At 37.5% G+C, this 17,013-nt stretch overlaps 1 protein-coding gene across 2 annotated transcripts in view; it reads left to right on the top strand.

Moving 5' to 3' along the window:
• The first annotated feature begins 7,561 nt into the window (after positions 1-7,561).
• The window catches only part of OVA2 (tRNA synthetase class I (I, L, M and V) family protein), a 56,809-nt gene continuing 47,357 nt past the window's right edge, over positions 7,562-17,013 (top strand). Inside the window, exons 1-5 of one of the 2 annotated variants that reach the window (XM_089158167.1) lie at positions 7,562-7,745; positions 9,363-9,402; positions 10,278-10,458; positions 10,619-10,773; positions 10,852-10,953. In XM_089158167.1, the coding sequence (XP_089014293.1) occupies positions 9,376-9,402; positions 10,278-10,458; positions 10,619-10,773; positions 10,852-10,953 (465 nt within the window). In that variant the 5' untranslated portion in view covers positions 7,562-7,745; positions 9,363-9,375. Of the gene's footprint in view, positions 7,746-9,337; positions 9,403-10,277; positions 10,459-10,618; positions 10,774-10,851; positions 10,954-17,013 lie in introns of both variants that reach the window. The other variant, XM_089158166.1, reaches the window with a different exon arrangement.

The raw sequence follows: 17,013 nt of genomic DNA, 5'->3' as shown, positions 1-17,013 counted from the left end.
TCAAAAGTCTTACCACTTTTCATTACTCTAAAGGTCTGGTTCTGGTTTTCAGTGGAAGCGGAGGCAAAAGAAAAAAGAAAGATCGAGACAAATAAACGATACAAAAGAGTCAGTGAACTTACTAATTCACCGAAGTAGAGAGCGTGAAAGCGAGAAGACTGTTAAGGCGCAAGGAAGACGACGAAGTTTCAAACTCCATACAAAGAGAATGAAACATACGAAGACAACGAACAGCTTTTATACATGCAGATGATCGAGGACGTGTACGATCAGGATAACTTCAGGATCGACGATCATGATCGGGAGACGTTTCAAAAAAGTTTGAACAAATCGAATCAGAACAGAAGTTTTGTAAACCGTCGTTTCGATTTCGTGTGCAATGATGATTTCGGCTGCAGAGGACACGTGGCATCACCCCCATGAAAAATGAAGGCATTCGCGAAACTCGAGGAAAAAGTGATGCAGCCGCATTAAATGCGATTCAACATTTAATAAGCGAAGGATCATTCAAAACCATCATTTGATTAACGGGACCAATTCAAACCAAGCCCTCGGAATCGCTCGAACGCTTGGTCTAGGGGGCTCGTGATACGGGAAAAATAATTATTGAACCAGGTCGGCCCTTGGTTCAACCCTCGACTCCGGTCGGGAAGAAACGGACTGACTCGCATCCGAGTGGGCCGGGTTTACATATAGCTTGCTGAGGAAGAAACCTAACTCAGTCAACAGGCACGCCCGATTCCATAATAATCGGAGTGGACGAATCGTCAAGGAGAATGTTAACGATACTCACGAGAGCAAACGATCATGCTTACTCAGATTTTTGTCACGCTATGATCGTGCAGTTATCCATTATCCCACCAACGGACGGATCTATTGTCAACGAATCTAATCGTTAAGATCGGACGGCCACCCGAAGAAGGCTCAAGTAAATCCAACGAAGGAGATTCGAAGGTAAACACTATATAAGACATGACCTATGTACAAGAGAGGTATTTGGATCTTATTCCCTATATTCGTATTCATACTTTTGCTCTGTACTCAAGCAGAGCCTTTTTATTATCAGTTCATCAGTTGACTTAGCCTTCGGAGGTGGACTCCTGACCCCCGCGGTCGGGCCACATCTGACGATTGTTTTTGCAGGTCATTCATACGTGATCTAAGGGCTGAGCGGATCTTGGACGCATCACTCCCACACCAAAAGGTGATGAATTGGTCAACGGTTCCAAGGAGACCTGTAAAACAGAAAAGCCAGATTCAGCAGGAACGGTTTACCACAGATCAATGTTAGAGATAGAGGTTAAGTATTCCAACCTTCATACAGCTTTTCAGCATCCATGTCTCAGTTTTCCTATTTGGGGTTACGTGTATAAGCATTTAGTTGCTATCTTTCTCTTTCTCCCAGCAGCTGAGCAATGAAACATATCCATATTTATTTGGGGATAGTCTTCTCCATTTTTTCTGTTTCCGTATAGTAATTGCTCTTTTTGTTTCATACCATTGGCTTTGGACCTTTAGGTGCTATTATTGGAGGTACAGAAAAAGCTTTGTGTTCAACCATGGATGGAGCATGTACGTGAGATAGACAGGGTTGAAGGTGAAAGACATTGTTATCTTCTATGACCTTAACTCCAGAAGAATATCTGGGGAGGAGAAAATAGTTTATTTCGTAGATTCAAAGAAAAGCAATGATGAAATTGGAAAGTATGGGAATGTGAACTCACAGCAAGTGTGGATCAATCCCAAGACAACTAAGAGAAGAAGAGCCTAGGTACCATGAGCTTTTTCACAAACAGTTACGTGATTGAGAGTTGGGAAGTCTAATAGAAATGCAATTCCACAGAAAAGGGACTTCAGAAGATCTGGGGAGGATGAGAGGATGAGATTCGGTCATATATTTGTTATTGTACCACAAGACGAAGTTATGGTAAGTGTTTTTTTGTTTCTTAACTACCACTATTTTAAACATTTGTGCATTTTTTATTTTTTTACATTTATTTGTAGAAACACTCACCCAAGAGAAGATTGAGCTGTTCAATGAATTAAGAGGATAAAGTTACAAAGGGCTTTATGTTTAGAGAAGAATTGGGCAAGAGTTCTGACGGACGAGTGTGGTGTTTTAGGCATTGTAATAGCCCAAGGATTAGTAGGCTACAAAACTATCAAGGCCAAGCACCAAATTAAGGATTTCCTAGATAAGTTGAAGGAAGAGTTGTAGCAACAGATGATAGAACAACTAGCAGGAAGAGAGGAAATGGAAGGATGATCCAAAAATTGAGAACTAGTGTTTAATGTTCTGTTATGCTATTTGATATTTCATTTTATGTAAGGTATGCAGATTGTCAAATGTTTATTTGTGGCAAACACATCGAGACTTTTTGTTCCTGACTCAATGATAAATGAAGCATACTCAATGTTAGTGTGAAATGGTACGTTGGTACTATTAATTGCTGTATCTTACACATTTTGAAGTTATCATTGATTTTGAGTTTATGAATTCATTACTTATGTGCTTTGCTAGTCTACAAATAGAAAGAATCTACATGTCAAAATTAAATAAACCTCATTTCCTTCTTCATTCTTTCTAATGCATTCACTTGAAGGCTGGTTCTAATCCCATGTAATATCATCTTCAACCAACTAGAACCTACTCAACTGAAAGGAGAGGGTCTGGTGCAGCCACTTAAGAATTGCTTAAGATAAAAGTTTGCATAATTCTTGGATTTGGTTGGAGAAATGTTCTAGCTTGATGTGTTTTCTTAATAGATCTGTTGTCAAGCTCTGACCTCTTCATTCATATGGGCTCCTGTGATAATAGAGATGTTCTTTTTTTTTTTTTGTTGAATACTAGGATTGATGTTTCTATCAACACAAATTGCGTTTTATATTAAGAGTACGAAATGAGAATAAATACTTGCTGCAGAACTGTTTTGTTTTTCTCCAGTATGATTATTGATGTTAGGCAAGATTAAAAAGTGGGAAAGGTTTGTACCACTTCGTTATGAATCCAATCAGTTTAATTTTTAGTTCTATTTTTGGAATTGTTATCTTGGTTTATGAAATTTAATTTTGTTTTGATTTTAATGTGTCTCCCTAGTTTCCAAGGAATATATGCTTTATGCCTTTATGAAGTAGTAAATAAAAAGGGAATGTTGTCCTTCAGCCTCCATCAATTTAATGTGTACAAGGAAACATTGTGTTACAACTTACAACCGTGAGTGCTGAGATAGTTTTTCAGCTTATTTGATCTGCATGTTCAAAATAGAGTTGCTGCTGAATTTTGAATGCTTACTCAACTCAACTCAACTCCTTCCCCTGTGTTGTTTTGGTGTTCTGACCCAACGGCTCTGTTATCCAATACTGGTTAGTTGGGATTTTTGAATCCTACTTTCTAATTCCATGACTTTTTTATATCTGTCTGACCCAAAGAAAAGGACTTTTTGATATCTGTACAATCAATTCTCCTGGCCCATGCCACCATTGCTCTCACCGCAAGAGCGACTCTCCTTCCAAAAACTATGAAGCCAGCGCAGGTTCAGAACATGTAAGGATGACATTGCCTTCTTTGAAATTATTGATTGTCTCCTTGAACTCCTTTGGTAGGAGAGTTCACCAAGATCACTACTAAGACATACGATATCTAGGAATCCATATTTGAATGCTTGATATACCTCTACTGGCTTGCTCCTCTGGAGGTAGACTGATGTCTCCTTGGATAGGATAACAATTGTCGGATTGCTACTGCTCATATGCTTTCTTGTAAACCTTTTCATGTTCCTTGCTGCAAAATAGAAACAAGTCTCCGGCTTTCGTTATTCTTGGGTTGCAGATCACGAGTATCTGACCTTAGTTGTAAAACAACGGAAGTTCTAGGCATGTTAGGCATTGATACTTCAATATTACTAGTTCAGAACTAGTATCAGCTTGCTTTCACTTGATCCATTCCTTCTTTTATTGAACTTCCTCTGATTTCTTGGCTTGTTCAATGTAATGATTCAATTTGGTCCATGAAATGGCCAAGGGAATCTTTTTCTTCTGCCTGGATTTGATCCAATAACTGGTCAATTCCATTTATGTCTTCGGTGATCAGTTGATTGCTCTCATCTATTATCTTATGAACTGACATTAGCCATCTTGATCCATCAGTCACCATTGGTCGACCTTTGTCGATATTATTGATAAAGGGCATGAGTCTATCAAGTAGCTCTTCCCTGGATTCTGGTAATGGCTTTGTTGCCATTCCTTTTTCTTTATGGATTGACACTTCTGTCATCTGTATTTTGGTGCACCTTCCCTGCTGAGAAAATAAGCAATTTTATTAGTAACACCCAAGGTTTGAAATGTCACCAACATGGAGCAATAAACAGAAGCTTGAGCTAAAGTAAGCTCACAGAGCTCAGTTCAATTAGGTAAGTTAGAAATGTATTAAAACTTCCTTTTGTTTATTTTATTACAACGTACTTATGACTAATTGTGATCTTTTGCACTGCTGTGGTCAAAGCTATTGCAGAAGCTGGCTTGAGTTGTCTAATTGTATTTGTACAGGTAAACAGTCATTTTTTTTATGTTTTCTTACTCAGATAACGACTCATCTATACCTCTCTGCTTGAGACACTACCTGGATTTTCTCTATTTGATTGAGATTGGTGAATTTGTGCTACTAGTTTCTAGTTGAGGAATTTCACAGTTTTGTTGGTTATCAAAGAAATGATCTGGTGGTATAGTTTCTTGCCATTAATGAGTATTTATGTAACATTTATAATTCTTTTTCTTCTAGGTGGAGAAACTCAGAAAAACAGGTCAGCATGAAAACAAATGTGATCATTGTTTCCTTTTGAACTTTTTCTACATTCAGACACTATAATTTATGAATTTCATTCCAGCTGAATTTCTGTTTTTATTTCTACATGCTTTCAGTTTCCTGGTAGTAGTATTAGGAGTTCTCAGGGTTTTGCTGTTATCAGATTTCCAAATGTCATTGGAAAGTTTGCATAGACCTACAGTAATTGCTGGTATATCCATTATCTTCAGATATATTTGATTTGTTTTGCAGAAATTATTTACTTTTCTCTTTTTCTGGTGCTTGTTCCTACAACCCGAATCTCGTGTTTTTATTCTTCTATTCTTATGCGAGTGCTAGAAGTTCAAAATCTGATTAATAGCTCTGTCCAAGGTGAATATTAAGATTACTTTCTTTTGATACTCGTAACCTTTATCCTTCTTTCTATCTTTATTGTGTGAAAGATGCAATTGAGCTAGCCAAAATGTGCTTATACATTTTCAACTAGGATTACTCCTATACCCAGAAAAAAAAAATTTAAAATATAAAACAATATCACAACTTCTCATCATTGCCCTAAATGTTTCTCTTATTCTAAAGGAAGCTATTCTTATTGCATCATATTCTTTATTGTTTTAGTATTATTTGTTCCTATTTAGGGGTAGAAAGGAATAATGTGATGTTTAAGAAACAAAAACCCAACCGGTTTGAGTTATGAATAATATTTGTTTTGGGATGACGGAATTTCAATAAGAATCATCAACTGTGAACTCACCTGAAGAACCGCACCCACCCTATATTGATAATATTATTATGGATCAACAATTACATTATGTTTCTAATAAATTATCTTTGTCTCACTCACTAGTGTTATTTTGTGCAGGGGTACTTCATGCATCTTTAAAGAAAGCAGGATGGAGAGTATGGATAAGTGCAAATGGCAAGCTTACGACGGTGGAGGCAGGTGATGTGAATGACAATGATAAGATCGGTGCTACTCTTTTTGCAATTACTATGGGACTAGACCTAGCAAAGAAAGAAAATATTCCAATCACTCATATTTGGCGTAACAATGATAGAATCACATCCCTACTATCAAAGTCTCAAGAGATAGTGTGGCCACTACAACATTTGACAAGTCTTATTGATATAGTGGTTAAAATGAAAAACCTAGAAGTGATTGCTTGCTCTACTTTTCAATCTCCCATTATTTTCAAAATTTTTATTAACCTAGCAAGCAAGGCCGGAACTAATAGATATGCTAGGACTAATCTAGGACATATGATAAGTATGATGTCTCGCTCCAAAACAACACGATGTAATCCTCATCTTGCTTAATATAAATTTTTTCCTTTGATAAAAATAAAAAATAAACCAAAAGTATAAAGAAAATAAAATTTTCTGGCCCATTAATGAATAATGATTGATGAGTTCCAATCACGCATAGGACATTTACACCTAGCCAACGTAGTGTACTTCAATGGCCCATTTGGCTAATTTATCTTTAGTGTTGCTTATTAAATGCACAATATTGAGCTACCTACGGTCTAGATGTAAAGTGGTGGTCCAGATTCGATCTTGACCACCCTCTTTTTGGGTTTTAGTGGTGTAGTTATAAGAAGAAAAAAAAAACACACACTTACACCAAAATAGATGGACGAGATTACCACGAGAGTTGATTTGGACCACAGGCAACTCAATGCTTAAAAAAAACACACCCACCCACTCCAAAATAGGTGGTCGAGATTACCACGAGAGTTGATCTGGACCACAGGCAACTCAATGCTGCTCATTAATTGTAGAACACTGAATATCAACTCCCATTTTGCTGGATTTTTGTTAGCGCCTAGGCGGATATAGTCCGCGCAGACATAAGGTTTCGACAAGGGTCATACGTTTAATCCAACACTTTTACTAAAGTCTCTTTGTTTTAAATTTTATAGTTTTTTACAATTTACAATTACACGCTCCTAATTTATGATATATTTACAAAACAAGGCCAAACTTGATAGAGTGGAAAACAATTCGAATTCAAGAAAACCCTAGTGAGGAGATCTTATTAGCTCTACCGCGTCTTTGCATATAGAAATGGAAATGAAGACACTGAGTTGAGTATTACTAGAAATAAATGAACTGTACCATAAATCCCATACTCGAGTTGAGAGAGAGAGACGAATGCTTGAGAAAAAAAGAGGAGGGAATAGCGTCGATGAAAGCATTTTAAGTTTAAAAAACCATCACCTTCCAACTCTGAAGACTAAAATTTTAACTCTTAAATGAATCCGTGCTGTCGTTATAATTTGAGGAGAAAAAAAGAAAAAAAATACCCTCAACTCAAAATCCATCTTCTTCACCAAATCTCATATTCCTTTTCAGTTAAACCCCAGTTGTATCCTAGTTGCAGAGAAAAGGGTTTTAACCCAAAAAATGACATGAGTTCCCACGATTTCTTTGTAAAATTGCAGCAACGGAGGAAATATCTGGTCTAGTACTTCGACTTTGAGCGTTGCTCCTTTAACACAATCCGTTAAATCCGGATATGGCTTGTGGTTGGGTTGGAAACTCGGGAAAGACGAAAGGGGGAAAGAAGCCCTCATATGGTGAATTTGATTATTATTAGGGGTGGATTTTGTAAATTTGAGAGATCCTTTTAACTTAATGACCACTTTACTAAAATACCCCAATTTCTAACCGTTAGATCAAAAGGATAATACGTGTTGCGTCCTTGAACCTGCAAGGGAGATACCCGCGCAGCGCCAACAAAAATCCACCCCATTTGGCTCCATTGCGCGCCATTCCTTTGGGTACTCGATAAGGTGGCTTTACTCTGCAAAGTGAAACAGCGGCGGCTCTCTTCTCCGTCTGAGACTCTCTCCGACGATTGCGGCGCTGTTGCCAGCGCTATGGAGCGCGAGATGCAATGTGATACCGTGCAAATGTTGACTTCTTAAAACAGGATTATAAGGTCAGAATCTCTCTCTGTCTGTTTTTGATTCAGTATAAACATTCCAAAACCCCTGTTACGAAACCTCGCAAGCCAGCGTTTAAAAATTTCCTGAACCCAGCCATAGACAGTGTACGAGCAAGAAGGTTCCATGCCAGAAAAGAATAGAGAAGGAAAAACTGCCATGCCGAATCTTAAAATAGTCACTGAATAGAAAAACCTGATTTTTACGCTGTAGAAGTATTCTTATAACATCAAATCTTCATCCTTCTGTCATGATGAGAAATTGAGACATATTGGGTCTATATTTGAAGCATCCCAGCTAGACAAGCAATATGTTGATCAAGCTGGTGGAATACACGCTAGTAAATGGTCAATTATCAGTGTCTACTGTAAATGATAAAATGATGACATCTCCTTTGTATGGTAAACTGAAATCAATTCTATATACACGCAGACCAAAAGAGTGATTGCCAACCATACAGATGCAATAACTTTAATTTAGCAAATTCAATGTTGAAATGTTTTCGGGTCTCAGTCACATCGATTGGGTTGCTACCTCTGAGTTAACCATCAAACTGCTGTTACAAAAATTAAACAACGACAACAACAAGAAGAAATCTTGTCCCAACTAAATGGGGTTGGCTCCATGGATTCTTGCCTTCCATTAGCTTTGTTTAAGGCCATACTAGATACAAGGCCTAAGCAATGCGTATCTTTTCTCACCACTTCCCTTAAAGGTTATATTAGGTTTGTCCCTAGTTCTTATAAGTTCTTCAATTTGTATTAAATCGCTTATATGAAGAGGGGCATTTACAGGCCTTTGTTGAATGTGTTGGGCCACCTTAGACGACTTGAAATAAAAAAAGTTATCAAAATCCTCTTTGAACGGTGTACCTTACAAAGTACCCTTTCAAACTTCTAGGAGTTCTATAAATTCATCCCATTTATATGGTCAGGCCACCCTATGGATGGAAATGATATGTCAGGTGTGTCAAGCTAATCAGAAAATTGCAAGTAATCAAGCAATCTAGAGTCTTAAGGTTGTTGGAAATACATAATCCAAAGATACATATTAACAGATGTAAATATGGGGTTTAGACTACTTATCTGATTTATTCATAAACCTATTAATCATGTTGATGATGAGCTATAAATATGGCATCACAAACCTAGAGTATCATGATGAAATGGTAAAAGCTTAGTTGTGTCAAAAGTCACTCTCCAAGAAAGTTAGAAATGTAGAAGCCCTCTATGGTGCTTTGATTTTGGTGATTGTAAGGTTATGATATTTGGGATGGACTATGAATATTACATGCATTTGTTATTGGATTTATACTTTTTATGCAAGCTTTTAGGTAGTAATTCCTTCTTTTATTTGAATGTATTGCCCTTTTTTTAGTATTGGATTTTTTAAGTATAAATTTTTTAAAATTCAAAATTTCTGATCTTAGGATTTTTCCATTCTCAAAATATATGACCAAAATTTTCTTGCTGTCCTGTTTAAGTTTGAGCCATTTTAGACGTGACTCTGTCAAGCACCCCTCTTTTTGCATTCTTGTACTAATGATGATCTATACTGTAAGCATAGTCAAAATTTTTTTCCCCCTCAGGAGACTTGACGGCATCTGTTCACAGAATAGAAGCAAAAATGGCGCTGCGAATTTATCCATGCAAGGTATTCTGTGATGCTTCTTTCATTGCTTACGGTACAAAATCATGACTGTTCTATATACTGCAAATAACTCAACAGCCCAAGCCTCTGTTAATTTTTATATGTTAAGTATTTGGCAGTCGACACAGTGCTTCTTGAAAATGTATGTACTAGTAGATTAGAACAGAATGTTTGTCCAATGATTTAAGTTGCTTTCGCCTTCCAAGATAATCTTATGAATCACATTTTAAACTCTGGGAGGGAATTCTAGCTGTCATGATAGATGGAGATTGGGAGATTAGACTGTCTACTTCTAACTTGTGATTGCAATATGAATTCATCCATTACATTCATGAGATATTTTTATCTACATACAATTAATGATGAACAAGTCTGTTGTGTTTGGAAGTCTACACTTATTAAAGATGCATCTGAATCCCCTTGGCCATGGCATACATGTAGTTATAGCCTCTAAACAGAAATTTTGGTGCCTACACCTAAACTCTATTTTGGGAAAAGCTTGAGAAAAGCCATAGAGTTTCATAGGGTTTGCTTAAGTAAGCCATGCATGTTGGTTTTCTCCATCTTGTCTCTGCTGAGGAGTGATATCTAAGCTAAAGGCACAAGATTGTATTTGTATGGGGTAATTGTGGTGAACTCTGGTACCTGCAAAATGCATACTTTTACAAAACTATATGCGATAGGCTGGCCATGCTTCTTTTGAGTGATGGGGAAGAAATATATTAGTTTTTACAGAATCTTAGGTGCCCACTGCCTTGGCACTTTAAATCATGAATTGATCATTCCCTTTAACTTTTGAAGTAGCATCCTTTAACTGATTCATTCAGCACCGGTCACCCTTTTTTATCCTGATATGATGAAATATTCTTTATTACCAGATTTTGTCACAGAGAACTTATTTAAGTGGAAAAAGGACAGCTTTTAGAAGGAGCTCTTTGAATAAAGTCTTCCCTGTCCTGAGTGCCATTCATTATTCTACTATTTTGGGTGAAGAGGGTGCTACCATTTCGAAGAGAAGATATAGTGGACTTAACATTGCAGCAAGAAAGGCGTCAGAAGGTCTAGATTTGAGCATTTCCCAGTTTGCATAGCATCATTCTGTAAAAGCTTCTTCATATGCTTGTACTACTTGGGTTCAATTCTTCTTAAGAGACATTCATAATCTACTTTCAAGGAACACAAAGTTTCTTTTGTGATTGGTTACCATGTTTCACTCCAGGCACAAAGCAAGAGAATGGAAAGTACAAGGACACTGTTGATCTGCCCAAGACAAAATTTGATCTAAGGGCGAATGCTGTTGTTAGGGAGCCACAAATTCAGAAGCTATGGGATGATAATCAGGTCTTCAAGAGAGTTGTGGATAGGAATAATGGGGTAGGTTCATAGCTTACCTCACTTTCCTTTTGTAAATTTTGTGTGAATTTAACTAATGTCTTTGAGTTGATTTGGCAGGAAATCTTCACAATTCATGATGGTCCACCATATGCTAATGGAATTCTACATATTGGCCATGCTTTAAATAAAATTCTCAAAGATATTATCAACCGGTATAAGGTCTTGTTGTTTCTTACCTCACATTTAAAATTTCAATTTCATAGTATTTTCAACATGTAGGATGTAGCTTGTGAATTAATTAGTATGGTTTCAGTGGCATCTAGTTCCACATGCATTTTTGTTACAGAAATACAAATACTAGTATACATATATGCAATACGCATAAAAGATGATGCCCGGATGCATGATGTACATGGAGTCATGCATAGATATGTATATACATGTATAAATTAATGAATGAATTTACGTGTGTGGGAAGTGGGAACAACTCATGTCAAAGCTTTATCTCAAATACCTAGGTTTTGTAGAATATCCTTTTCTGCTTTTCATCTTTATTTTGGGATATAACTTCAATGATGTGCTTGTGTCTTTCCTAATTATCTTGTACGAGCCTTTTGGCTATTCCAAAGTCTTTTAGAGACTTCCTATTGTGTTGTGCGAGTCATTGATACGGTAACCAATCTCCACTTTACATGACATGACCATTTTAATTGACTTTGTTTTATGGTCTCTAAGTGAATGTACTTGTCATTGTCAGGGCTCTGCCTAGACGCCCAAGCATTTTTTGGCTCCCAAGGCTTGTAGTTGCCTAATTGTTTAATTGTTTGTTACTTTTTAGATTTGTAGTTTTTAATTATGTATAAGCTAGATTCTCTTTTTGGTTCTCTAGTTGCTTTTGTACAATTTTTTGGTACACGTTACATGGATCCACATGGATGTATTATGAATAAAAACATAAACCTCATCGAAATAGTAGAAGAGAAATGCTGAGTGAAAAAATCTATAGTAGCAACAGGATACAAGAAGAGGAAAAGGACAACTAATCCTACCGACTGCTCCTACTGGCAATAATCCAACTGACCAAGGAAAAGATTATGGTCGAAATTGGAATTTTGACCTCGCAAAAGGCCGAAATTTCGATGTTTCAGTCGAAATTGGAGATTTTTTTCTTGGAAATTCAAACTTCAATTTCGGGTCTTATATGGACTCAAAATGATTTGGATTCTTGTATACTACCTATTTCAAGCATAATAAACACTATAGAACTACTAGTTTACTAACAAAATCATTGAAAATGTAACATTCAAGTATATACTACATATGAGAAGAAGCGAGAATGTTACCTATTAGAGAACAAGTTTTAAATAATTACAACAACAGTTGAACTTCAACAGAGAAAAGAGAGAAGAAGAAGAAGAAGAAGAGAAGAGATATGAAGAACCAGTAGCAGAGGCCTGTGATTCTAACTAAAGAGTCTACAATCACCCTTTTATTAATAGCTTCTAATGAATCTAATACAACTTGAGAGACAAGTAATTGTCCTCTAGAAAATAGAAACAAAAATTACAGCTTTATTAACTTCCTAGCTCCTAAAATAGAAAGTTCTGAAAATAGAAACTACCATCAAAATAGAAACTGTGCTTTCTAAAAACTCCTAAAACTTATGTAGCAAAACTCCTACATTAGAAATAGAAAGTAGAATAGCATCACTAGCATAATACTGTTCATGTGAGCAATAACGTGAATAGTAAAAACAACTTTTACTATTCACATGAACAGTAAAATAGCCCAAACTTGTGTATACTTCAACATTACCAATTACAAATCTACTCTATTCCATGTTTCCCCTTTCCGTCGCCACCCCATACAAATGACAATACAAGTCTCATGATGTTTGCCCCATATAGTTGTTGACGTAGTTGGCAACTATAGCTTTGTACATGGCCTCATCCATGTGCCTAAGATTTCCTGATGCTGGGAAGTTCTGAATCTCTGGATAAGGAACTGGCTCAACTACATATGAAAATGCTGGTGGTGGTTGCGGTATAGAGTGGAAGATCTGCTCAACAAATGAAGGAGCACCCTGGTTGTTAGCATAAGGTCCATACTGACAATAAGTTTCCAGTGGCTAACTCCGATAGGTGAGAGTGGGAGGGACACCATAAGGCTCCACTAGTGGCTGACTCTGAGTCTGATAGCCAGGAGGGACACCATATGGTCCATAACAATAAGGTCCATAAGTTGACCCAGTAGAACCAATACTCTCCGCAGCTGTATCATATGAGGACTCTGTAGGCCTATGCCATCCGGATCTTCTGGAGGTGGAGTCTTTAGAATCATTATGCTCATCGATCTCATAGATCCCACCAAGCTCTCGGCATCAGCCAGACGGTAGGACCCATATGATGGTGTGTCCTCTGTGCTATATTTTTGCTGTCTCCCCTTCCCTTTCCTTGAATATGGAGAAGAAACATTTTGGCCTTGAGATGTAGCTCTAGTATGGTTTGAATCCTATGTTGCGTGGGTGAAATGACTTTGGCCTGTGAATCTCGGTGGTCGTCCTCCCCCCTACTCCTATGTACTGCTAGTGGTGGTGGTCTGTCCCTAGGATCAGCTGAATCTTGATCACAAGGTCCAACACCCCCCTCCTTATCCCCTTCATCATCATCGTCGTCGTCATCACCACCGTTGTTGTCGTTGGAGGCCTGAGTCACATCATCCTCAGTGTCGGACCAGATAATCAAATCCTCACTCTGGGTGGATCAGATGCACTGGGGTGTGGCACGAAGGGACAGGCAGGCACTGTGTGTGCACTCCCCTCCTGGGCCATGAAGTCCTCCACATCATCTTCCATCTCCTCTGCTATCTGTCTACTAGGACAACCTCCCTCCTCATCTAGTAATGGTTCTCCAGTGTCCTTGATCCAGTCAATTATTGGGTTATCATCATCATCATCTCAAATATGTTGGCCAACTTGATATTGTTACTCTTTCTGTCCATCCCCTATCTAATATAATCCTCCCTCAGTCTCATATTATAGTGTATGTAGACAAGGTCCTCTAGACGCTTCACACTCAATCGGTTGTGCCTCTTTGAGTGAATGAGGCTGAAGATGCTCCAATTTCGCTCACAACTAGTGGCATAACATGTTTGGGAAAGCACTTTGGTTGCAATTGTACTCAAGTGGGGTGAGTCACGTCCAAATTGCAACCACCATTCAGTTGCAACAAACATAGACTCCAAGTCATTTCAATACTTAAATAATTAAGATAAAGATAAAATATAACAATTAAATATATACTGAATGAACTTACCCCCAGGGGCAGATTCATGTCCCGATACGGCCACTGAACAATCAAAGCTCCCAGTGGCATCCCTAAATGCCTTTATCTAATAAATAAAGAAAAAAAAACAATAACTAGTGACTAGGTTAATAACTTAGTATAAAACTATGAATTGTGAATATCAAATCACTATCTCACCTCCATAAGGATGATTGCTTGTTTAGATGGATCCAATTCCAACTTCTCCACTACAGTTTGGACGGCATCCATCAAATGTTGCCTCATCCCAAGATTGTCCTTGTAATGATACTTGGGATTTAAATAGTTTTGTGTATGAAAAATGTCATAAAAGGGAATAGTTAATACTTAATAGTGTGATAACATAATGAAAATCAAATTGAATACTAGACATAACAACTCACTAGCCTATGCAGTGGATGTTGTAACATAAACTCCTATTTAATTTGGATGATTTCGAGGACTTTCTTGTTGCCATATGGGTAGACCTGAGCAATTTGCTACTTCATCCTATCTACTGCGTAGCCCATATGTGTGGTAGATTAGGTCTTCTCTGCTGATCTACCATCCTTAACACATGCACCACAGGCTCAAACATCTTCACCCTTATCCTCACATTATGCCAGAAAATCTCATCGAGTATGGTCAATTGTGTTCTCCTTCCTCCTACGGATGAAGAACCCTCCCAGGTAAACCACTGCTCTGATGCAAACATGCTCCTAAGGCCAGTTTTTCTACTCTCAAAGCTCTGCATTGCTATCCAATTGGTAGCAAATCTAGTTATGCTTGGCCTCACCAAGTCACCCTGACACTTGTCTCTGATCATCTTTAATGCATAATTGCATATGTGTGGTTATAGATGAAAGTGTTAACTTGTTGGGCTTGCTCCACGGTTTTCTTTACAAGCTTGACCTTTCCGATGTCCTTCAGCATTAATGTAGTGAGTAGCACATCGAGTCCAAAAGAACTTATATCTGTCCATCCATCAAGGCATCAATACAAAGTCATGAAGTGTACATTTAATGTAAATATATGTATTTAAAAATGAAAATTAGTACTATGTGTTTTGATACCTGGAGTTCCCCTGTATCTTCAACCCTGCTTTCTTGTAGTTGGAGCCATTATCAATTATAATTTGGATCACATTCTCCATTCCAACCTTCACCACTTGCTTTAATACTTTATAAATGTATTTTGCATCCTTAATATCACCGGATGCATCTACTGACTTGAGGAACACTGTCCTCCCATCACAATTCAATATAAAATTAATGATGGATTGTTTAGTGAGACCAGTCCAACCATCAACCATCACAGTTACTCCATAATGAGCCCACATGGGCTTTAATCCATTAATATACTTATTTAACTCCTCCTTATGCTTAGGCAAATAGACATTATATATCTTATATGGAGTGGGTCCTTCTACACCACTCCCAGCCCTGTGTATTTCCTCAATCATATCTCTATAGTAGGGCCCTTGGGCTGTATGTATTGGAATACTATGGTAATAAGCCGATTTGGAGAAAGCCATCCCCACTTTTTCCTTCATACTCCCCCATAAGTGCTTCAACTTTCTCTACTTTTGCTCTGGCCTCCTAAATAGAGCCGGATCATTGCGAAGAGTCTCCAGATCCGGATCTGTAGGATGTGCTGATGAAGCTCAACCCCTTGTTGGGGCCCGTGGGATAGGAACCTTCTGCCTCACACTCTGACTCCTCCTCATAGGGACTTGGGAGCTGCCTGTGCCTCCTATACCTGCCGGCTCTCTAAAGGATCCACAACCGAGAGACCTCTGTTGCCTCCTCATGTCATCAACCCTCTGTTGCTCCCTACGCATCATCATCGTCCTCTTGATCTATTCGGCCTTTGGATCAGGGTCACATCCATACTCTCTTGGCTCATCTATACCATAATCCTTTGGCTCTAGAAGGTCATCTAGGCATGCATCCTCAAACTCCTCCCTCTGTGTTCTCTTCTCTTTCCTCTTTTGCTTTCCCCCACTAATATATGAGGCCATTGCCTTCTTGACCTCTGAGGGCACCTGACACCTTACTACATCCCTGTTTCCACCAGCTAGATGCACTTTCAGTCTAGGAGCCCCACCTCCTCTTATTTGTTTCTTGCAGTAATTACACTTGCTTTTCCTCCTACCAGCTGTTAGTGGCCTCCCGTGTTGTCAAGCTATGTCTGGCATATTTGAAAGAGAGTATCTGATACAAGAAATACACACTAAGTATCTTGAAAAGCTCCACAATATGCTCCAAAAATTACATACATGCTTCTAATGATTACCTCCTATTTTTAAATATATAAAAATATAAGTATTTATTAATATATAAATAATTTAAAAAATATATAAGATACACACTAACTATCTTAAAAAGCTCCATAACATGTTCCAAAAATTGCATACATGCTTCCACTAATACTCTGTTATTTTTAAATTTAAAACGGAAATTAATGAGTTTTTTTAATTATTTAAATATATACTAAATATAGTAAAAATAGATAATTAACAAAAAAAAAATTGATTCAACACCATCACAGCAATATGGCGTCTCAATTCTCACATACACTAATTTGAAGCTCATACATCTACTATACATATACATTTTTAGCAATATACATAATTTACAAAATAATTTTTAATAACAGAAAAATATAAAATAGTAGGAACTAGGAAGAACCAAAAATTAATTTTGACACTACAAATTCATAGATCAACACTCTAAAGTAAACATACTTAAATGTGGAAGTAATCCAAGAAGATTTAAGGCTCAAACAAAACAAAATAAAAATAGGAGGAAGTTTGTTACTCACCTTGCAAGGTTTGAGAAAAATCCACAAATGAAGGAGAAAATCTAGTGTTTGAATGAAATGGAGTTGTAGAAATTAGGTGAAAAGGGGGATGAAAACAAGAGGGGAAAAAAATTCAAAATAGGGTCGAAATCACTCTGGTGATATCGCTCGATAT

This window comes from Hakea prostrata, chromosome 6 (genome assembly GCF_041222555.1).
Source record: "Hakea prostrata isolate BN-2017 chromosome 6, UWA_Hpros_2, whole genome shotgun sequence".
Taxonomy (NCBI): domain Eukaryota; kingdom Viridiplantae; phylum Streptophyta; class Magnoliopsida; order Proteales; family Proteaceae; genus Hakea; species Hakea prostrata.
Note: the sequence above shows the minus strand (reverse complement) of the source record. Positions and strands in the feature narration are given on the sequence as shown.